General features: G+C 56.6%; 5 protein-coding genes across 5 annotated transcripts; 4 read left to right on the forward strand and 1 right to left on the reverse strand.

Annotated features, from left to right (window-relative positions):
* Positions 1 to 25: 25 nt before the first annotated feature.
* MYCTH_2314855 (uncharacterized protein) lies at positions 26 to 2494 on the forward strand. The gene is made up of 5 exons (XM_003662124.1): positions 26 to 405; positions 517 to 616; positions 693 to 1039; positions 1099 to 1566; positions 1618 to 2494. The coding sequence occupies exons 1-5, from the start codon at positions 357 to 359 to the stop codon at positions 1626 to 1628; spliced, it is 975 nt and encodes a 324-aa protein (XP_003662172.1). The 5' UTR covers positions 26 to 356; the 3' UTR covers positions 1629 to 2494.
* Positions 2495 to 4915: 2421 nt separating this feature from the next.
* MYCTH_2302447 (uncharacterized protein) lies at positions 4916 to 10195 on the forward strand. Its single transcript, XM_003662125.1, has 3 exons — positions 4916 to 6333; positions 6413 to 7473; positions 7534 to 10195. Exons 1-3 carry the CDS (start codon positions 5305 to 5307, stop codon positions 9929 to 9931), a joined length of 4488 nt encoding a protein of 1495 aa, XP_003662173.1. The 5' UTR covers positions 4916 to 5304; the 3' UTR covers positions 9932 to 10195.
* A 772-nt stretch (positions 10196 to 10967) lies between these two features.
* MYCTH_2302452 (uncharacterized protein) lies at positions 10968 to 12530 on the reverse strand. The gene has a single exon (XM_003662126.1). It carries the CDS (start codon positions 12333 to 12335, stop codon positions 11103 to 11105), a length of 1233 nt encoding a protein of 410 aa, XP_003662174.1. The 5' UTR covers positions 12336 to 12530; the 3' UTR covers positions 10968 to 11102.
* A 1227-nt stretch (positions 12531 to 13757) lies between these two features.
* On the forward strand, positions 13758 to 14873 carry MYCTH_2059229 (uncharacterized protein; the record flags this gene model as incomplete). The annotated part of the gene is made up of 10 exons (XM_003662127.1): positions 13758 to 13808; positions 13856 to 13959; positions 14042 to 14093; positions 14150 to 14167; positions 14217 to 14270; positions 14326 to 14381; positions 14437 to 14480; positions 14536 to 14597; positions 14656 to 14701; positions 14761 to 14873. The coding sequence occupies 10 exons, from the start codon at positions 13758 to 13760 to the stop codon at positions 14871 to 14873; spliced, it is 600 nt and encodes a 199-aa protein (XP_003662175.1).
* A 4873-nt stretch (positions 14874 to 19746) lies between these two features.
* Positions 19747 to 21514, forward strand: MYCTH_2302460 (uncharacterized protein). Its single transcript, XM_003662128.1, has one exon. The coding sequence runs from the start codon at positions 19976 to 19978 to the stop codon at positions 21404 to 21406; it is 1431 nt and encodes a 476-aa protein (XP_003662176.1). The 5' UTR covers positions 19747 to 19975; the 3' UTR covers positions 21407 to 21514.
* Positions 21515 to 21576: the final 62 nt, after the last annotated feature.

Here is a 21576-nt window from a genome sequence, read left to right on the forward strand (position 1 = left end):
GTGCCACTGGCCGCACGCATCCACGCATCGTCGCCTCCAAAAAAATTCGCCTCTTTCCTCGCATCCTGTGTGGCCTCGCGGACTTGGGCATGCACTTGCGCTTTACTACTATTCACTTCCTTTTTGATCTTTAATCCCTTGTTATCACAGTTGCTGTCGGCGGATACCCAAAACCCATCCTTCATTCACCCCCGGGCAATTGTTGCGAGGCCCCGACAACCTTGACACTCTTGTTTTTTTCTTCCGCCTCTCGATCAATCAACTTTCCCGATCTCGCTCCACTCTTAAGTTCGAGCACCTCCGCAACTTCTTGCCGTTCCATTTCGTCAACACAATACGCAATCAACTCCATCACCATGGCGACTACCTCAATGGATTACGAAGCCACTGGCGAGCGCTACGATGGTAATATCTCTTTTGTGTCCTTCTTTCCCGCCTGTCGCTGCGATGGCATGCGCGTCCTGCTGCTGCGCGCAGTTGCCTTCGGTTGCCCGGCCCGCTAAACAAACCTCCTAGATGACGGCCCTCGCTACGATCGCGACCGTAGTGCGTCCCCTCGTCGCGACGATGGCCACGACTCGCGTCGTCGCTCCGTGTCCCCCAACGGCAATGATCGGTAAGTAGCGCGCCGACGCGTGTGCCCCTCTCGCAGCCGATGACAACAACATTCCGCCTGCTAACTCGCACAGCAGCGCCCCCATCAAGAGCGACAGTGGCAACAAGGAAGACGATGGTGCCACCAACCCCGGCTCCAACCTTTTCGTGACCGGCATTCACCCGCGCTTGGAAGAGTCGGAAATCACCCGTCTCTTTGAGAAATATGGCGAGGTTGAGAAGTGTCAGATCATGAGGGACCCGCACTCGGGCGAATCGCGCGGCTTTGGCTTCGTCAAGATGGTCACGTCCGAGCAGGCCGATGCCGCCATGGAAGGCCTGCGCGGCGAGGTCATCGAGGGCCGTACTCTCAACATTGAGAAGGCGCGCCGTTCTCGCCCCCGCACCCCAACTCCCGGCAAATACTTCGGTCCCCCAAAGCGTGGTGAGCCCATCCTCGTCTGTGTGCTCGTCGATGCCGGTGCTGATACTACCCTCCCACAGACCCCCGTAGCCGTTACGATGACCGTCGCCGCGGCGGATATGGCGGATATGGCGGTGGCTATGGCCGTGATGATTCATACCGCGGCGGCCGTGGCTATGGCCGCGATGACCGCGGTTATGACCGTGGCTACGACCGTGGTTATGATCGCGGTTACGACGGCGGCCGCGGTGGACGCGACTACCGCGACGACCGTGGCTACAGCCGCGACTATCGTGAGGACCGTGGCTACGACCGCCGTGACCGCGATGACGGCTACGGCAGCCGCGCTGATCGGTACGGTGGTCGTGACGACCGCGACCGCTACGGAGGCGGCCGCGGCGGTTATGATGACCGCCGTGGTCCTAGCTATGATCGTGACCGCTATGACCGCCCCAGCGACCGTGATTCTCGCCCTCGCGATTCCGCCCCTAGTGCGTCCGGTGCCTATGCTGACCCGGCCCCTCGTGGTGACACCCGCGAGCCCTATGGTAGTCTTACTCGAACCCCGTCCAGATCGAGAGTGCTGACTTGCCCAACAGGTGGCCGTTAATCAATCCTCTCCTCGACACCAAGCTTTGCTTGTGTGACCGGGGCACCTGGGCACCAGCCAGATGGTTAAGTTGCAGCGCAGATTTTTTCTCCCTATTATCTCTTCGCTATTTGGCATGGGCACAGAATTCGGATTCCCCAAAAATTGCGATCGATTGGAGTTCACGGCAGGCATGGGTGGGTTAAAGGCCCTGTTTCGGCACATCGCCCTTCGTCAGACTGGTTCCCTATATCTTAGCCATTGGTGGTGCGACCCTCGACTTTTGATGGCAATGGGATCTGGCTCGGTCTGCAGCAGCACTAGTCGGCATTGTCTAAGGCAACCCCCCTTCTGACTCGCTTCGGTTCCTCGGTTCGGATCGGGGAACGGAGTGGATGGGTGCCGCCTCTGTACGATTACCTTTCTTTGCGCCTTCACGCCACAGCGGCACATCACATACCATGACGGCCCTGCAACAGCAGCATATTTCATCTCCGGGGGTTCTCCTTCCGTAGTCGGCATGATACGATAACCACCATCAACACACAGCAGCCCTAATCGTGACAACCAGCGCAGCCTTGATGCCCCTCGATTTGGTGGCAGCGTCTCTCCGGGCTGGCTGGCAACTATCGGCCTGTTCTGGAAGGCCGGGCAGCCCCTCCGACTCTCTGTAAACCGCGACTGTCGCTCATTCGCTCGTTGACCATGCGTCTTTGCAACCCCGATCTCGTCTTGCCGTGCGTGAATTTTGCAAGTCGCTGTCCGCCTCCGCCTGCCTCGCCTAATCGATTCCGTGAATCGCGGATTCTCGAGAAGATACAATATCCTCTTCTGGCTCAGTTGCGCCCTGAACTGCGGTCCAAAGTTCGAACAGTGAAAGATTTATTGACCGATCTGGCATAGCGGTAAGGTTCTTTGTTACATGGGACAGAAGAGCTGACCTCTGTGTTTTAGGATTTTTTTTTTGGAAATATGTCTTGCAGCGTATCTTCACATCCTCTTTCGGTATGACAGTATTCCATTATTTGATCCTGTCCTTGAATCAGAGAATTGCTGTCGACGGCCGTCTGGTCCAGTCCAGTTTGGTCTTTGGCGGTTTGTGTTGATGCTCCCTCGGTTCAGTGCCACATCGTGCAGGGTTTCTGCACGAGGCTGAGACATGCGCCCTAAGAGGCTATATCCCGCCGTGATATGGCGCGTTCGGACCCTTGCTCTTGCGATGGGACTACTATCTCTTGGCTTATCCGATCCGCTGTGTCGGGTCACTTTAAAGGGCTGTTGCGGCTCCTTTCGGACCTCAGCCGCTTCGTCTTGACTGCGCTGGGGATGGGCAGACGTCATCGCATGCCCATGTGCAAACTGTTGAGTTGTAGGCAAATTGCGTTGCAAACTGCTTGGTTTCTGCAGTTCGAAGGCCAAGCGGTCCATGCGTTCACTTGTGGCCCTGTGTTCATTTCCTTCCGCCACGCAGTGACAAGGGTTTTCCGGACGACAAACTGGGCGTCCCCAACATAGTTCTCAACAATGCTGCCCATCCGTTCTTTTCAGTCGAAAATGGATGGATGCACTGAATAATGGTAATTGTTGACGAGTTAGCTTATGCTTACCGCACTGAAGACTCAAGGCTAGATACCGATTTACATAGTTCAATTCTAAGCAGTTCTCATCACCAATCTCCATCACATGGCGGATGCTCTGGAACCCCCAAAAGCCTTGAAACCATGCCAATACTCAACGGGTCTGGCTGCTTACGGAACACATGTGCTGCGCATGCGATGTTCCGTACTTCGGCCGAGCGAGTCGGAACGGCAAACCCGAGATGGAGATAATTACGACAGTACAGTACGCCGCTTACGAGTAACTGTTCTGGGCACAAAACTCTCCGATGCAATTTCCTTGCAGCGGAAACAAACCGGCGGCACCCGCGGCACCCCGCAGCTCGAACACGACTTTCTGTGTATACTAGCGATGTGAGTGATTGCTTGTTGAACGATGAGTCAGACCATCGGTGAGACAGCAGCGAATGAATGCAAAAGTGAATCCTTTCCTTTTTAAAGAGCCGGCTCAATTCTCTCTGGCTACACGACCTGGGGGACGACGCTGATGCCAAGCCTTGTCCCCCGTCTCGGTTTCGGTTCTGCCCCAGTGAGTTGTCAAGTCTACACTAAAAGTCCGAACTCGTTCGTCAAGAGAAATCGACTGCATCTTCTGATAACGGCGCGGGACGAAATGAGTAATCACCTACCTACGCAAAGATAGTCATGTATGAATCTAATTCATTGTTGGGACAAACCCATGCCTTGAGAAACTGCGAATGTTAGAGCTACCGTCTATTTAAAAGTCTTCGTTGTTTCCGCAAGTTGGTTGATTAAATTTAGTAAGCGTGTGGAAGGTCCAGTGTGCGGGTTTCGAGAGGTCCACGCGGCCGCCCTGCGCTAAATTAGTGTAGGGAAGCATGCACCGTGCAAGGGCTGTCAAGAAGCTTGTCCGCGCGCCACCGTCCAATCACCCGGCGGGTGATTATTATAAAATGAGCGGATACGGATACAGGGATAGTTACAGGTTGCCGAGGGACCACCAACCCCCCAGAAGCCCGTTAGTTTGGTTGCGTAACTTGCAACCGCGACTTCGTGCTTCGCTACTAGTGTACTGTTGGCGCATTGGACAGAGAGAAGTTATGTACACCGAATACATCCGTCCTCGGCAGTGGGAATCATGACGTGTTCCTGCTGTTCACTGTGGGTTGATGGGAGTCCCTCTGCGTAAGCGGATAACTCAGGTACTCAGTGTACGAAGCACCTACACTATCCGGACACACACCTGCAGCGAAAGTGTGTGTAAGGTATGGTCGGTGCTATGTGTGCCTCTCGAGGCATCAATAAGGCCGCCAGCAAACCCCAGAGCTCCGGGGCCTTTCTTGATGGGGAAACGTCGCGGTGGCCGGAGCAAAAAGGGCGATATGCCCGATATCTCCGTAGGATTTTTGGAGTAGGCAGAGGAATAAAGGGCAGTGTCCACCACAGGAAGCCCGCAGAGAGAGGGTGAATTCATAGTGGGGACTCGAGAATCGGCGCTCGGCGGTGCCGTACTCCGACGGTGGGCTAGCCATCGATGTCATTTCGAACGCTAAAGCTTTCGAGCCTGCAAGGGTTACGCTCGGGTTTTGAGCCTGCCATCGGGAAGAACATGGGCGGCTGGAGGGGTGGTCTGAAGCAACGACGGAGACGGAGGCACGGATTGGGGTCCGGTGGAAAGTTCCCGGCTTGCTCGCTCTTTCCCAACATTTGGCTGCTGCAGTCAATGTTCTTAACCCTGATTATTCCCGTTGAGCTGTTAGGTTTCCATTCCTAGTCAATCGCTCATTCAGAGAGGCCCTGGGCGCATTCGACTGGTTCCTAGGTTATATTTTTTTTCTTTCTTTTTCTCTCTTCCCCTCCATTGTGAAGTTTCGAGCAATTTCACCTTCCAGCCGCATCGACATCAGTGCCAGCGTCATAATTACCCTGTACATCTGCATTACGCGCCTCTTGCTGCCCCACCGCACATCGCCAAGCTACGAACTGAATCGATTTCCCGAATAATACGCGCTTCTATTTCTGGCATTATACCTGAGATTTTGTTCCTGTGAGCCCAGTCACACGCCGACCACGCCGACCACGCCGGCCTCTCATGATCTCGTGGCTTGGGCCACTCTACCATGGCGGACCCTTCCAATGAGAAAGCAGTGGAAGCGGGAGCGTTTGAACCTCGGCCGGCCACAGAACCACCACCATCTCGCGGGGCACCGCTCGCCGGAAACCAGGAGCAGGAAAGGCTGGAGGGCGAGGATGGGCTCCGGAGGACGGAGACCGCCGTGGACAAGACCGAGGATGCTGAGGGGAGACACGACCTGAACCGCCTGGGGACCACGGCTACCGCCACCAGCGTGACCAGTACCGCAGCAACAAACAGGCTGCCCGAGCAGAAGCCATGGTACAAGCAGCCGAACCCTCTGAGATGGGGTCGGATCCCTCCGGTACCCAAGGAGAAGGAGGTGTGTCCGGAGTACAAGGCCGGCTTCTTCAGTTCACTGCTGTTCGCCTGGATGGGACCCTTGATGAACCGCGGGTACAAGCGCCCGCTCGAGTTCAACGACATCTACAGCGTCAACCCGGACCGCGCCGTCGACCCCCTGACCGACAAGCTGCGGGCCGCCTTCAAGCGCCGCCTTGACGCCGGAGACAAGTACCCGCTGCTCTGGGCCATCAACGAGACCTTCTTCTGGGAGTTCTGGTTCGGCGGCTTCTGCTCCCTCGCCTCTTCCGTCTTGCAGGTCTTGTCCCCATTTGTGCTGCGATTCCTGATCCAGTTCGCCGCCGACGCATATGTCGCAAGCCTCAGGGGCCTTCCCACCCCCCACATCGGCCGCGGCATAGGCCTGGTCATCGGCGTCACGTGTATGCAGGTCCTGCAGAGTTTGGCGACCAACCACTTCATCTACCGCGGCATGCTCGTGGGTGGCATGACGAGGGCTTCTCTGATCAGTCTGATCTACGAGAAGTCCATGGTGATTTCGGGACGTGCCAGGGCCGGGGGCGCAGAGCTCCCGGACATACCCGCTGCCAAGGCGGCGGCAGAGCAGAGGAAGAAGGACATGGCGCGTCAAGCAAAGAAGAGCAGGAAAGGCCCGGCGGGGAAGCCCCCGGGTGTCCCTGGCGACGGCGTCGGCTGGGACAACGGGAGGATCGTAAGTCCACAATGAGCTCCCCCAGAATGATAACTGTCTGTTGCTGTATTCCAGGGGACGACACTGACACGTCTTACAGATGGCCTTGATGAGTGTGGATACCTACAGAATAGACCAGGCATTTGGTCTATTCCACATCGTCTGGGCGTCGCCCATCGCGATCCTCGTCACCCTGGCGCTACTCCTCGTCAACCTGACGTACAGCGCCCTCGCCGGCTTCGGCCTGCTGGTGATTGTCGTGCCCCTTCTCTCCAAGGCCGTCAAGGGTTTGTTTGCTCGGAGAAGAGACATCAATAAAATCACGGACCAGAGAGTGAGCCTTACGCAGGAAATCCTGCAGTCAGTCCGGTTCGTCAAGTTCTTCGGGTGGGAGGAATCCTTCCTGAAGCGTCTCGACGAATTCAGGTCTCGCGAGATCGGAGCCATCCAGGTGGTGCTGGGCATCCGCAATGCCATAATGGCCATCGGCGTCTCGTTGCCCATCTTTGCCTCCATGCTCTCCTTCATCACCTACTCGCTCTCCCATCACAATCTCGCACCCGCCGAGGTGTTCTCCTCACTGGCCCTCTTCAACAGCCTGAGAATGCCCCTGAACATACTCCCCCTAGTCATCGGCCAGGTCACCGACGCGATGTCGTCAATCACGCGTGTCCAAGAGTTCCTGATTGCCGAGGAGCGCGAGGACGAAGCCATCCACAAGCCCGACGCCACCCACGCAGTAGAGATGCGCAATGCTTCCTTCACGTGGGAGAGAACGCGGACACAGGATAACGAGGGAACCATTGCCGGGCCGGCGCCGGTCTCTGGCCCAACGCGAGAGAAGCCCGACAGCTCCAAGGCTGATTCGTGCGAAGAATCCAGCACCCTTGCGGAGGAGCAGGAGCCGTTCAAGCTTCAGGATCTAAACTTTACGATTGGTAGAAACGAGCTTGTTGCTGTCATTGGCACCGTTGGCAGCGGCAAGACGTCCCTGCTCGCTGCTCTAGCCGGCGACATGCGTCAGACGAGCGGCGAGGTCATATTGGGCGCCACCAGGTCCTTCTGCCCTCAGTACGCCTGGATTCAGAACGCAACAGTCCAAGAGAACATTCTTTTCGGCAAAGAGATGGACAGGGAATGGTATTCCGAGGTTGTTAAAGCGTAAGTCGTCTCGAACCCTCGCCTAGTAACGTTCCAGATCTCCGCTGACGGTCTCCCAAGGTGCGCCTTGCAACCGGACTTGGACATGCTGCCCAACAACGACATGACGGAAATCGGAGAGAGGGGCATCACCATCTCCGGAGGGCAAAAGCAGAGGTTGAACATCGCTCGCGCCATCTATTTCGATGCCGACATAGTCCTGTTGGACGACCCTCTGAGCGCAGTCGACGCTCATGTAGGCCGTCATATCTTCGACAATGCCATCCTCGGTCTGCTCAAAGACAAGTGCCGCATCTTGGCGACGCATCAACTCTGGGTTCTGAACCGCTGCGACCGTATCATCTGGATGGAGGGTGGCAAGATTCGGGCCATCGACACTTTTGATAACCTCATGAGGGATTCCGAAGGCTTCCGGCAACTGATGGAGTCGACGGCCGTAGAAAAGAAGGACGAAGAGGACGCAGCCACCCAGGTACCTGGAGACAAGGGCCCTGCCAAGAAGAAGAAGCAGAAGAAGGGCGGCCTGATGCAAGCCGAGGAACGCGCAGTATCGAGCGTCCCCTGGTCGGTGTACGCTTCCTACATCAAAGCGTCGGGCTCGTACCTGAATGCTCCCCTTGTCCTCAGCCTCTTGATCCTGTCACAGGGAGCCAACATCGTCACGAGTCTGTGGTTGTCTTGGTGGACCTCGGACAAGTTCGGCTACAACATGGGAACGTACATTGGCGTCTACGCCGGCCTCGGCGCCGGTCAAGCGCTGATTATGTTCCTCTTCATGATATCGCTCTCCGTGTTCAGCACAAGAGCAAGCAAAGGGATGCTCCGTCAGGCCGTGACCAGGGTTCTGCGCGCTCCCATGTCCTTCTTCGACACTACGCCCCTCGGCCGCATCACGAACCGATTCAGCCGCGACGTTGACGTCATGGATAACACCCTCGCGGATGCGATGCGCATGTACTTCTTCAGCGTCGGCACCATCCTCGCTGTCTTCATTCTCATCATTGCTTATTTCTACTACTTTGTCATTGCTCTCGTGCCCTTGGTCATCGTCTTCCTCTTTGCCACAAACTACTACCGTGCCTCGGCCCGCGAAATCAAGCGCATCGAGTCGATTCACCGGTCGACCCTGTCTGCTAAGTTTTCCGAGGGCTTATCCGGCATCGCCTGTATCAGGGCCTATGGGCTAACAGGCCGATTCATTGCCGACATTCGCAAGGCTATCGATAACGTGGACTCGGCTTACTTCCTCACTTACTCGAACCAGAGGTGGCTGTCGGTGCGGCTCGATCTGATAGGCAACTGCCTGGTCTTCACGACCGGTATCCTAGTGGTGACGTCCCGATTCTCGGTCGACCCGTCGATCGGCGGCCTGGTCCTCTCGTATATCCTGGCCGTCGTCCAGATGATACAGTTTACTGTTCGCCAGTTCGCCGAAGTTGAGAACGGAATGAACTCGGTAGAGCGTCTCCGCTACTATGGCACCGAACTCGAGCAGGAAGCGCCTCTGAAGACGATCGAGGTCCGAAAATCCTGGCCGGAGAAGGGCGAGATCACCTTTGACAACGTCGAGATGCGGTATCGCCCGGGCCTTCCGCTCGTATTGCAAGGCCTTAGCATGCACATCCGGGGCGGTGAGCGCATTGGCATCGTCGGACGCACTGGCGCCGGCAAGAGTTCCATCATGTCCACCCTGTTCCGACTGGTAGAGCTCTCGGGCGGTCACATCACCATTGACGGGGTCGACATCTCGACCATTGGGCTGCATGACCTCCGTTCCCGCCTCGCTATCATCCCCCAAGACCCGACCCTCTTCCGTGGAACGGTGCGGAGCAACCTCGACCCCTTTGGCGAGCACACCGACCTCGAACTGTGGTCCGCGCTGCGGCAAGCCGACTTGGTCTCGGACGACGCCGGGCCGAGCTCGGACTCGGAAGGGGTTTCTCCATATCGCGACGGCACTAACACGGCGGCCAAGGAGACCTCCCGCATCCACCTCGACACGACTGTCGAGGAAGACGGGCTCAACTTTTCGCTCGGACAGCGCCAGCTGATGGCGCTGGCGCGGGCCCTCGTGCGCGGCTCGCAGATCATCGTGTGCGACGAGGCCACGTCGAGCGTCGACATGGAGACGGACGACAAGATCCAGGCGACCATCGCCACGGGCTTCCGCGGAAAGACGCTGCTGTGCATTGCCCACCGGTTGCACACCATCATCGGGTACGATCGCATCTGCGTCATGGACAAGGGCCGCATCGCCGAGATGGGTCCGCCGATCGAGCTGTGGGAGAATGAGGGGGGCATCTTCAGGAGCATGTGCGAGCGCAGCGGCATCCGGGGGGAGGATATCCGCAACGCGAAGGCAGCTTTGGAAGGGCTGCTGAGGCGGGATGCTGCACCCGCGACGGCGGCGGAGATCGCTGGTGGTGAAGAGGTGAGGGAAGGGGAAGCAAACAGGTGAGAGCTGCGTATGGTTTGGTCGCGTTGCGGAAAGAATAAAAAAAGAAGGGGCATCTGAACTAGTTTAACCTCTCGAGCGATTTGATAGACTTTTCTTGGCGTTGAATACATTGTACTCTCACCATGCGAACGATAGGGTAGATATCTTAATTTGTGTGTTGTTGGAACTATTCGAGCTAGCACTAGTTCTCGAAAAGAAGAGAAAAGAAAGTGAAGAAGAACACACACACACACACACACACACAAAAAAAAAAAAAAAAAAAAAAAAAGAGGGTTGTCATATCTTGGCTGTTACAGGTTCCTCTTCACACCTCTCATCGTCTCCAAGATACCACGGGCGGCAAGGGGGGTCATCTTGGAGTTGTGCCCTGAGGAACTTTAACTCAACCCGAATGTTGATGGCACCTCCCCCTCGTAGTGCGCTCACCCTCTTGTCACTGCTGTCGTCCGGCAGAGTGTCATCGCCGGAAGTCGTTGGCGCCTTGGGGGACCCCGGGGACGTTACACCTCGTCGGGGAGCAGGACCCTGCATACTCTAATTTTCGTACGATTTGCATGTGGTCACACAGACGTCGCTAAAGTCGACGTTGGCTCGGCGAAGGGTTTGACCAAAGCGTGGAGAAGAAACATGGTTTTCGCGCGCGCAAAGACATGTTGGACGGAGTCAAGGCTCAAGACTTGCTCGCTGTAAGAGTGAACTCAGGAACTAGTTACAAGAGGATAGATTCATTATGGCGATCGTAGGGGTTGAAGAAGGGGAATATCAGACGGGCCTATATACCGTAGCGAGGAGAAAGGCAGATGGGGAAGGAGAAGAAGAATTGAAAAAAAAAAAAAAAAAAAAAGGAGGCGCCGCCACACACCAACACCATCTAATGCCTAATAATAATAATAATAAATAGAGCAACAGAGCCCCAAAATAGAAGGGGAAGAAAAGAAAAAAAGAGCAAGACCCGCTGTCTCAAGACTCCACTCCAATCCAAACGGCCCCCTTACACCCATTTCTCAGAGTGCTAGCAATACGGAACAGTTTTATCTCCTCAAGACCAAGAAACAAGAAGAAAAAAAGCCAACCCTAACCGAGTAAGCCAAAGAAGAATACAAAACACCGAGTGAACCGTGCTTCTCCGGTCGCCCATCCCTCTTCAGTAGTAGCCTGGAAAGGTCCATCTCTAATACCTCCCACGCTGACTCCCGTGTCCCTGAGAGGGCGCATTCCCGGCAGCCGGTGGGAACATGCCCGGCTGTTCGTCGAGCAGGTCGTCCAGGTAGGCGCTGGGGGCCCGGTGGCCGGGGCTCGGGGGGTGGTTGAGGTTGAGCGAGCTGGTGCTGAAGTTCCTCGACATGACGCGGGGGCCGACGTCGGGCGACTCGGGCGGCGAGGGACCGAGCTGGCCGCCGCGCCCGCGCGACGAAGGCCGCAGCGTGGTCATGCTGATCGAGTTGCCGTGCCCGTGGCCGCCGGCGGCGGGCGAGGCGGAGGCGTAGAAGCCCGAGGGCAGGTAGCGCGCCGAGTCGCGGTTGGTACCGCCCATGCCGGACGAGGAGCCCGCGGCCGTGGGCGAGAAGAAGAGGTTCGTCTGGCTGGGGGTGGCCGAGGGCGTCGGGCCGCGGTTGGTCCTCCGGCCGGTGGAGCCGCCCACCCCAGCGCCGGCAAGCGAGGCCGAGGACTCGCGCTCGAGGTACTTGTAGAACTGGGCCGGGGGCGCCGGGAACGAGGCCGCGTTCTTGTCGGCCGCCCCGCGGCCGTTGTTGGCGGCGTGCTGGGCAAGCGCGGCACGCTCGACGGACCGGTGGAGCAGGCAGGCGACAATGGCGCGCCAGAGGAGGATGGCGACGCCAAAGGCGCCGAGGATAGCGCCCACTGCGATGAAGACGGTACCGTCCGGGAGGGTGGAGTGGTTCATGAAGGGCGCGTTGCGGGTTGGCGGAATCGTCGGCGGCGGGTAGGTCGGGATCTCCGTATTGACCGTCCTGGATAGCGTCGGCATGTCGGTGGGACGGGAAAACGAGGTGGTGGTGGTGCTGCTCAAGGCAGGAAGGGTGGGCAAGGGCCCCGTCGTTGTCGTCTGCTCATCTTTGGTGGTTGTAGAAGGGGGCTCGTCGCCCTCGGCAGTGGTGGGAGTTCCCGCCGGAGGTTTGGCTGCGTCAGTGGTGGTCTCTCCGGTCTTGGTCGGAGAATCATTCGTGGTGGTATCATCCGCAGGAGAGCCGTTGGCGGGAGTGTCATCTGCGTCAGAGTCGTCTGCCGTAGAATCATCTGCCGGAGTAGTGGTGGAGGTATCGTTCGCCGTATCATCATCCGCCGAGTTGTCGTTGTTATTGTTCTGCTGGGCTACGACGCCGAGGGCGAAGAAGGACGCGAGAAGCCCGGCGCGCTTCGGGGAGAAAGGCGAGACCCTCATGGCGGCGGTTGTGTCGTTGAAGGGCGATGGAGGGTGACTGCGAGAAGACTTGGAGAGTGGTTGCGGACTTGACGCGGCGCGAGGGATTAGTAGAGTAGTAGTCCGGATGCGTGCAACGGCTGCAGCAATGGTGGACGACGTGGAATCTGTCGAAAGCAAAGAGGGCGATACAGTTGCTGGCCTGCGAAAGCGGTTGGGTGCTGACGTGTGCCGTCGGAATCGTGTTCTCACAACGGTGCACTCGCGACTTTGGATAGAGATGGGACGAACTGGGCCGAGTACGGCGGTGATCTCAGGATAACAGCAAACGAGAGGATGCGACGCGCATTTCTACGGTCGGCTGCGAGGAACCGACGTGCGGGATGGAGTAACCGTTGATGTTGACAAGAGTTATTTCATGCCTCCTCCTGGAGGGTGGGGAATAGTTGGATGGGAAGTGGGTTTGGTTCTGAGGCTTGGGCAGTTAGCATCCTCAATGCAACGGCAGGGAAAGGGTGTTCCCCGTGCGCACACCAAGGAGAGTGCCCCTGCCGTGCCTCATTTGGCCTTGCCTTGCCCAGGCGATGGCTCGCTCGGCACATGAACCCGCACATTGTTCTGCCGCCGTCTCAGCTGCACATCTCAACTGCTCATCTGCAGCGCCCATTTGAGGACCTGCTGATACCGTATGAAGATGCCTTGGCACTGTCGGCAGCATTTCTGGCGTACACTATTGCCTCGGTGCTCAAATAGATGGTTTCTGCCATTGAATAGATGAATGAAATCCAGCCCAACTGTTGCGATCAATAAATAGTTACAGATGGAACGCGCTTTACCAACGCCATGGATCAGTCGGGACGCTGCATATCAACTGCCGTTTGCGAGACCCTAGTGACATTCTATGTATGTACCTCCGTACTTGTTTGTGAAAGTCCCTGGAAGCACACCCTGCATGCCTGGCCTCGTCACTACCAAGTAAGGGAACGACGCGCAGGTACATAGTGTACAATACGAAGCACGGAATACGGCTTAACTACGGATCACTGCGTGCACAATCATGAGATTGCGTGGGGTGCCTGCGGCAAAATCTGGGAATCTGGCCTGTGCGAACGTCCTGTCTTGGTACTGTGGAGACAGGTAACTCCCAATCTAGAAACAAGGGGAGTGGGTGGCGCCGCATCGTCCCTGTAGCTAATCGGGAGCCTGCAGTTGTTCGCCAGCCGCCAAAAGTCTCCACTCAACTGCTTCCTGGGCAATCGCAGCCTTGAATCACGATTTTTCAGCAGCAGCAGCAGCAGCACCAGCAGCAACGGCAACGGCAACAACAAACAACGATAGAAATCTGACATCAAGGCCCAGTTATTTTTCCAGCCACGTCAATATCTCCTTTTTTAGCACATCTATTCCTACCCTCACACAGCTACAAAATATAACAACAGCAGGATGGGCGTCGCCAAAAGGACGAGAAAATTCGCGACGGCACGTGACCTTCATGTACTGGAACTACAAACCCAAAGGACAGGCACTAACCCCTGGTACAGGTGAAGCGCATGATTGGGAAGAGGGATGACCGCCGTAAAGAAGAAGCCCTCAAGAAAGCCGAGCAGGAAAGGAAAAAGAAGGAGAAGGAGGCCGTGCGGGAAGTGTGCGTCGCCCTATCCTCCCCTATCCTCACTGCTCACCAGTTGGGCTTCCCTCTTCTTGCCAGGCTGACAAGGAAACTTCAGACCTCAGATGCCGTCCTCAATGTTCTTTGAGCACAACACTGCTCTGGTTCCTGTGAGTAGGATGCCACGCCTATTGAGACGGAGCAATGTTAATCCTATGCTTCATAGCCCTACCAAATCCTAGTGGTATGTCTCATAGACATATTGGGAGACAATCACCCACTGATGATTTTAGGATACAAACTTTCTTTCGAGAACAGTGGGCGCAAAACTTCCACTTCTGGAGTCGGTATGTGTTGTATCGATGTTAATCACAAGGAAACCCTAGCTGACCCAGGCCACAGGCCATGGATTGTCTCTACGCTTCATGCAACATCATCATCACATCTTGTGTCATGGCGTAAGTCTTGCTCACCGCGACAGACTTACACCTTCTTCTAACGGTAGCCATTCAGTGAGTTAGAGAAGCTGGGACCAAGATACCGTGTAGCACTGATGAGTGAGTGCTCCCAAATCCTGAGGGCTAGGTCTGCGCGGAACTGACTGTCGTCTAGTCGCTCGTGATGAGAGGTGGACTCGCTTGACCTGCGATCACAAAGGCACATATGCAGACGATGTATGGCAAATCAGATATTCTCCTCACTTTCTGAGCCCATGGACTGATGAACCTTTAGTGTATTGTCGACCGCATACAAAAGCATCGTATCTATATCGTTGCCAGTATGTTCATCTGACCCTGTCCGCCCCTTTAATTTTTTTGGTTTTCTAACTTGGTTTAGCAAATGATCGAGATCTCAAGAGGCGGATCCGTAAGGTCCCGGGTGTCCCGATCATGTCCGTACAGAAGGGAAAATATGCCATTGAGAGGCTGCCGGGCGCCCCGGCCACTTGAGGCGTGTTCCTGCTTTATACAAGGACACGAACATCCAACAAAAAAACCGGCCAAGGTGCAACAAAAGTGCCGATCCGCTGGAGCCCTACTGGTTCGAGAGGATCTCGCCCCGGAGCACAGACCCACTCAATTGCTCAATTGCCTGGAGAACCTACCGATACTGGGTTCGAGATGCAGCGCTGCCTCTTTCTTGCCGTTCAAATGGAGGATGAGGTGGCAAGAGACCATCCTGCCAAGTGGCGGGCCGACGGGTAGACTTGTCACGGTTGCCTTTTGGGAGACGGGGTGGAGTCTGCCATCTTTGGGGTGGCCATGGGGTCGAAAGTTGAGACTGCTGCTCAACATATCCCTACCTAACAACGAAGTATGCAGCTGGGCTCAACTACAGGGCCAAACTAATCTTGAAATTTATCTATGCATGCACTGCGTCCGTGTACTTTTAATAGGTGCCAAACGAGTTGGGGTGCTGTGGCTGAGCAATCCTACCATCGGACATCCCCACTGCTGTTTACTCGGCTTGTTGGGGGATGATGCTGTACACTATTTGTTCTTGACGGGCTCGAACGGACACTAGCATGGGAAAAAAGGGGCCCCGCCAGAAACGCCAAACCAGACATCTCCGCCTAAACGCTTGCGTGTCCCGTCCTCCCTGGTTCCTCCGTAACCATGTTCCGCGGAGATCAACACACTCTGTGGGCTACACTACTGCGACGACGCAGGACTAGCCATGATAACAGCCGGCGTATCATAACCCCTTGCCTCTGACTCTCGAGGGGTCTCAATAATGTAAATCCCTCGTTCGATATATTATCGCCCCGTCTCCCACCTTCCCCCTCTTCCTATATCCCGTGTTCTCCTCTGCTTCAAGCGCGATTCGGTCGGGGCCTGACAGGAGCCACAACACCTCAGCATCGAACAGAACAGTTTGTCGGCATTGAATCCGCCAGAAACTACTACCCTGACGCTACTGGACCCAAAGATCCAATGCGCTCGCCACGTATTACTGCACTAGGAGAAAAGCGCCGGGCAACAGGTCCATTCCTCGATGCCCCGTACGGATCTTTGCCCTTGACTGAGGTGAAAGGCATACGAACACCCCTTCTCACCAAGTTCCATTTCCGAAAGGCAGGCCGAAGCCGAAGCCGAAGCCGAACCGCACCATGACAGCTCAGTGGCGCTCCTGAATGACATGATTCTTCGAAACCGCTCAGCAGGAGACCGGGTGCTTGGGCAACAGATGGAATCCCGCGGCTGGTTCATGGCCGCCGTTGTCTGTCCTGGAAAACGAGACGAGAACGAACCATGTCTCAATAGATCATCGACTCAAGGCCCAAGTTTGCCAGCCCGGGCCGCCACACAACAATCGGCGAGGGCGGAGACGGGGGCACGGGGCGAGCAACGGTTTTGTTGTGGGGAACCGAACCCCCTTTCCGCACGATACTTGAACCCGCGTCATTTCTACAGCAGCGAGTTTGTGCACCGCATCCGGAACCATCCCACCGTTCTTCTAGACGGACGAGACCGACAGGCCGGGGACGGAAGCGGAGACGAGGACGAGACATGAGACGCCCGGGCCCGGGCCCGGGTTTAGGCAAGCACAAACGACCTTAGGTTCCCTTCCGAATTTCCAAAAGTCCCGATGCTTTTTCGATCGGGTGGGTATCCGGAGACCCGGCCTGTTCCGTGACCTACCAACGAAACCCGGCGCTCATTAAACGATCACTACCGCGAAGCCGGGATACGTCCGTTTGGCGGACACCGCCCTTTTTTTTTTTTTTTTTTTTTTTTTTTTTTTTTTTTTGCTTCTCAGCGACTTACTCTCGGCAAAGCAGCAGGAATGCGAACGCTCGATTCTTTTCGGTCCGGTTCCATGGCCGGCATCATCGACGCGGCCGGTAATTCCTACATTGTTAACGAAGGGAGGGAAAGAGAGGCGGGGGGGGGGGGGGGGGAGTAGCAGCGTGGGTGAGACGCATTATTCCGAGGCGGTCTCCTTTGAGCGTCGGAGCGTCTCACGGCGCTGGGGCTCTCCGCCTGCCAGGAACGACCGGAGCCGACGGCAGAGGGCAGGACCAGGAAGTTTGGACGACAAAGTCGTGGGAGGGACCCGGCTGTCATGCGTCGCCTGTTTGCTGCCCGCATCGAGTACGTTTGTTTCGGAGAATGCAGTATCTGTATCCGCTGTCCTACGTGAGGTAGGTACGCAATTCGTACTGTACCGTACAAGGAGGGTTGCTTATCGGGGCTTCGGGTTTCGGTGTGCTTCCTCCGGAACGCAGAATTGCCTGGAAGATGAAGAGAGCACCCGGGGACAAGGCCTTCGGCTCCGCGTGTACTGTAAGCTGGCATGGTGTACGAAGTACGTCCGTAATGTCCTCAGTAAATGCGTATGACTGGTGACGAAGCTGTGGCTCCAGGTGCGGCGGCCAAGCCACTGCCAATTGGCTGTGCGTTCGAAAATGGTGTGGTTCGGGGGATATTTCAGACACTGCTTTCAAGCACTGGCAAGCCGCAAGCTGGGCGCCCGCCTCCTTTTCATTACGTACAAAACACAGCCGCTAAGCACCTTTTCGGACAGGCCTCGGCCGCCTCTGGTCAGGCCTGGGTTGCACAATGCGTCAGGGCCAGGCCCAGCATCTCCGCGGGAGCTGTTCGCCGCAGGAAAGGAACCTCATGAAGAAAATAGCCATGATGCCGGTGGATTGCCTCCGCTCTGTTTTTTAAAATTATGGTTCATGGGCTGCAACTGTCAAACAGGCGGACCGACTAGCACCAAGGTTCTTTCCCCGCAAACTACGGAGTACCAATGGCTAGCGGATGTGCTCCGAACCTGGAATCGCGGGGAACAGGACTCTCCGTAATAGGTCGGGGTTGGGCGCACTTACTTTGTAGCGGAGCCAACTGCTCAACGCCGAGAGCTGGTGGATAGTTATCCAACTCCCTTATCTTTCATCAGAACAAATGTCCGAGGATGTTGAGACCTGACAGGGGGGTTATGATCAGAGGTGTAAAAAATCTGCTTGCCTTCCTTCCTCTTTGACGATGAGCAAAGTGCTTAATATGATGAAATGGGACACGATAATATTAGTCGTCGGCATCAATGATCTGATAACCAGACGTCAGCTACTGGTTGCAGAGCCCAATTAGCGCCGCCGGTTGTCACCCGTGTGGCAGATCCTCGTTTCTGACCGTCTCGGTTCAAGGTTTGATGCTTTCCGCCCCTCGACAATCTTGCTGTTCAATGACTGGCCGCGCCAAGACTTTTTTGCTAACGTAATCTTCTTCGGATATGGATCTGGAGGTTTCCATCAAGTAACGACAACCCCTAGCCTGCAGAGAAACGGGGCTATTGACCGAGAGACCCAGAGGCCTGATCATCAAAGTTTTTTTCCTACTAGTAACGGCTCCTCTGCGGGGAGGGGGACCGAATTGACGCCATCGAGGTGCAACAGTCGGCAACAGACAGCGACAATGAGGGACCCGGGCCTTATCTTTTATTCGCAATCTCAGCTGATCAGCTGGTGCCGGTTGGATTGGATGCCGAGTAACCACAATTGCCCCTTTTGGACAGCTTAAAAAAGCTATCAGCCATGGACGTCAGGCAAGAACCTCAACGGTAGAACAGCGTCCGGGAGCGGTTACCTCAACCCCCCCCCCCCCCCCCGGGGGGAGCCTGCCGTATCTTTACTTTCGCCCATTACGCTCTTGTACGACGGTCTCGTCCCAAAGTACTCTGCTAACAGCCGTCTTGGAGCTCACCGTTCTGGCTTTGCCGATATGTCTGCGTCTGCATTCTGTGTAACCATCGTGCGCCGCTCCGCATGTTATCGATGGGATCCTTTTTTTTTTTCCTTGTCCGCCTCTTCGATGGCATCCCTGCAGGACCGGGCCTTCCAAGGCCGTTCCTGGACAGCGGTTTGTGCATCCCGGGCCGCTGGGATATGTGACAATTTGGGCCTTCCTTTCGCTTCTCTTTGTCTCTGTCCGCCCGCGATGCCGAGATCGGTGACTAATTACGCGCTTGGGATGCCTTTTCGCGAGGCGGCTGAAGTGTCGCTTAGACCTCCCGACCAGCTCTCTTTTGCGCCATACTGTGAATCCCTTGTGATCCGTTTCCCCCATGGCATTCTTGCAACGGAAGCAAACGCGGGCGGTGGAGAGACATGGCGGCCGAACTGGCCCCGCCAGGGCAGCGCTTGACCCATTTGGCCTCGCTTTTGTTGCGGAGACCCTTCAATTGCTGCATCGCACAAAATGCCCCCTGCCTATCGCGAACCCGGCGGGGCAGTCCAGGCCCTGGGGACAACACAATGGTTGCAGAAAGAAGGTCTCCATCCCGGCTGCGGCTCGTCATGTGGACAAACGTGTGGTCTAGCCTTGATGCGTTGTGTTCAGGCTCGCATCATATCCGTCGTCGACCAGCGGCCCTCCTCCTCGGGATTCCCGCTGTCCTGCCTCTGCCTCTGAGAAACTTTTTTGCGTTTGCAGCGTCCCCCCAGCTACAGCGTTGTGCCTCACCCTTTTTGCCTCACTGCGCTCGGCTCATCAGTCGCACCTTTCGCCCAGAGTTGTACAAAGGTACCTAGCGTTTATCGGCGCACCTCGTCAAGCGGGCTGCCCCGCCATCTACGAGGAACCCCACTAACAGATAAACGCGATCCAGAAGTACATACACGACACGCCCATTCTGCGACTTTGCCCGTTCGTGATACGCAGCACCATCTACCCGTCAAGGCCCTCGATCGATTACCCCGGGCATATCTGCAAGCAAGTCCCTAGGCCTTATCGAAGCTGCATCACTGCCGCCTGACTGCGACTATAGTACGCTCCCGGGTCCTTTTGCGCATCCGGGGCTGCTGCATGGTCCGGTAGCCGTTTTCGGACCAAGATAGCCCCTTCACCTACGATTCGCTCTGCCCGGGCGCAAACCATCCCAGCACACACACCCAAGAGACCTAGGCAACGCCATTCGCTTAGAGTAAGGAATTCGAACATAGCATCCCATCTTGGAAATTAAAAATTGGAAGAGGAGCGCATCGTCGGAGACGGGCAAATTTTTTTCGGCCAGAACGACGTCCGACGACCTTCTTCTTCCTCCCCAAATGGCGGCCGAGCTACATTCCGAGCTCCCCATCAGGCCGGTCCCACGAGACATCAGGGCCGTCAGCAACGTAAACACTGACGAGAGAAGGCACAAGCACTCCCGATCGTCCTACTCGGAAGCGTCACCTCTCGCGTCCCGGAACAATTCGTTGACCTTCCGCCCAGCAAAGCGGCCGATGCCCTCGCCGGACAAGACCATCGCCGTCATCAATGCCAGTGGGAGGCAGGCCGCCTCGCTCATTCGGGTGGCGACCGCGGTCGGCTATCATGTGCGGGCGCAGCTGAGGAACCTGGAGGGCGTCGTGGCGACCGAGGTGGCCACGAATCCGAACGTGACGGTGCTCCGGGGCGAGCTGTACACACAGGAGGAACGCCCGTCGGGGTCGGAGCAGGTCGACGTAACGCGCGACGGCCCCATCTCGGGCATCGGCGTCAACCACGCTCTCATTTCGGAGCTCTTCAAGGGGGCCCAGCTGGCCTTCATCAACACCACCTTCTACGGAGACGAGCAGCGGATCGGGGAGGCGCTGGCCGACGCGGCCAAGAAGGCCGGCATTCAGCACTACATCTATTCGTCCATGCCGGACCACCACGCCTACAACAAGGACTGGCCGTCGCTCCCTCTCTGGGCGTCGAAGCACAGGGTCGAGGAGTACGTCAAGAAGATTGGCCTTCCCGCGACCTTCGTCTACACCGGCATCTACAACAACAACTTCACGTCACTACCGTACCCGCTCTTCTGCACGGAGCTGCAACCGGACGGCTCCTGGATCTGGCAAGCTCCTTTCCACCCGGACGTCAAGCTTCCCTGGCTCGACGCGGAGCACGACGTGGGCCCCGCCATTCTCCAGATCTTCAAGGACGGCGTCAAGAAGTGGGGAGGCGGCAAGCGCATCAGTCTGGCCTACGAGATGCTCTCGCCCAGAGAGGCCTGCGAAGTCTTCTCTCGTGGAGTCGGCCGGCCAGTGCGATACGTTCATGGCCCGATCGAGATCAAGGTCAGCATTCCCGAGGGATACCGCGCCCAGCTGGAGGCCCTCGAGGCGCTGTTTGGCCTGGGCCACGACGACCCCAAGAAGCAACCCCCGTATTTCGGCGACCCCGAACTGGAGAGCAGCTGCCCGAGGGTCGCGCTGGAGCTGTGGGAGGGCCCGCGTGGCCTCGAGGAGTACGCGCGCGAGGTCTTCCCGCTAGAAGAGCAGGCGAACGGCCTCACATGGATGCTGGACGAGGGTGAAGAGGGCATCACCAACAGCATAAGGCGGACTGCCAACGGTAACGGCCATCCACATCACATCAACGGCTACATCACCACTCTTCAACAAGTCACTCTTGAATCGGACGGCGAGGATGAGGATGAGGATGGGGATGGGGATGGGGGCCTAGTCATGCGCGGTCTTAAGAGAGATGATGAAGAGTGGCTCGCATGAGCGGCGGCTCTCTTTTCTTTTCCAAGCCTTTTTTTTCTCCCTTGCATTCCGGATCATGGCCCTCTTCTGTTGATCACATCCAGCCCCCCCCCCCCCACCCCTCTCCATCACCACCTCCACCACTCTTACTCATGAATACAACATTCATCAGGGGTCAAAAAGCATTACCC

Source organism: Thermothelomyces thermophilus, chromosome 2 (genome assembly GCF_000226095.1).
Source record: "Thermothelomyces thermophilus ATCC 42464 chromosome 2, complete sequence".
NCBI classification, from domain to species: domain Eukaryota; kingdom Fungi; phylum Ascomycota; class Sordariomycetes; order Sordariales; family Chaetomiaceae; genus Thermothelomyces; species Thermothelomyces thermophilus.

Bases quoted from the DNA above. Each gene is read 5' to 3' on its own strand.
- MYCTH_2302452 (XM_003662126.1), bottom strand. From the start codon at position 12,335: ATGAGGGTCTCGCCTTTCTCCCCGAAGCGCGCCGGGCTTCTCGCGTCC.
- MYCTH_2302447 (XM_003662125.1), top strand. From the start codon at position 5,305: ATGGCGGACCCTTCCAATGAGAAAGCAGTGGAAGCGGGAGCGTTTGAA. The intron at 6,334-6,412 runs GTAAGTCCACAA...CACGTCTTACAG, and splicing joins GCTGGGACAACGGGAGGATC to ATGGCCTTGATGAGTGTGGA. The intron at 7,474-7,533 runs GTAAGTCGTCTC...CGGTCTCCCAAG, and splicing joins TATTCCGAGGTTGTTAAAGC to GTGCGCCTTGCAACCGGACT.
- MYCTH_2314855 (XM_003662124.1), top strand. From the start codon at position 357: ATGGCGACTACCTCAATGGATTACGAAGCCACTGGCGAGCGCTACGAT. The intron at 617-692 runs GTAAGTAGCGCG...CTCGCACAGCAG, and splicing joins TCCCCCAACGGCAATGATCG to CGCCCCCATCAAGAGCGACA. The intron at 1,040-1,098 runs GTGAGCCCATCC...ACCCTCCCACAG, and splicing joins CTTCGGTCCCCCAAAGCGTG to ACCCCCGTAGCCGTTACGAT.
- MYCTH_2302460 (XM_003662128.1), top strand. From the start codon at position 19,976: ATGGCGGCCGAGCTACATTCCGAGCTCCCCATCAGGCCGGTCCCACGA.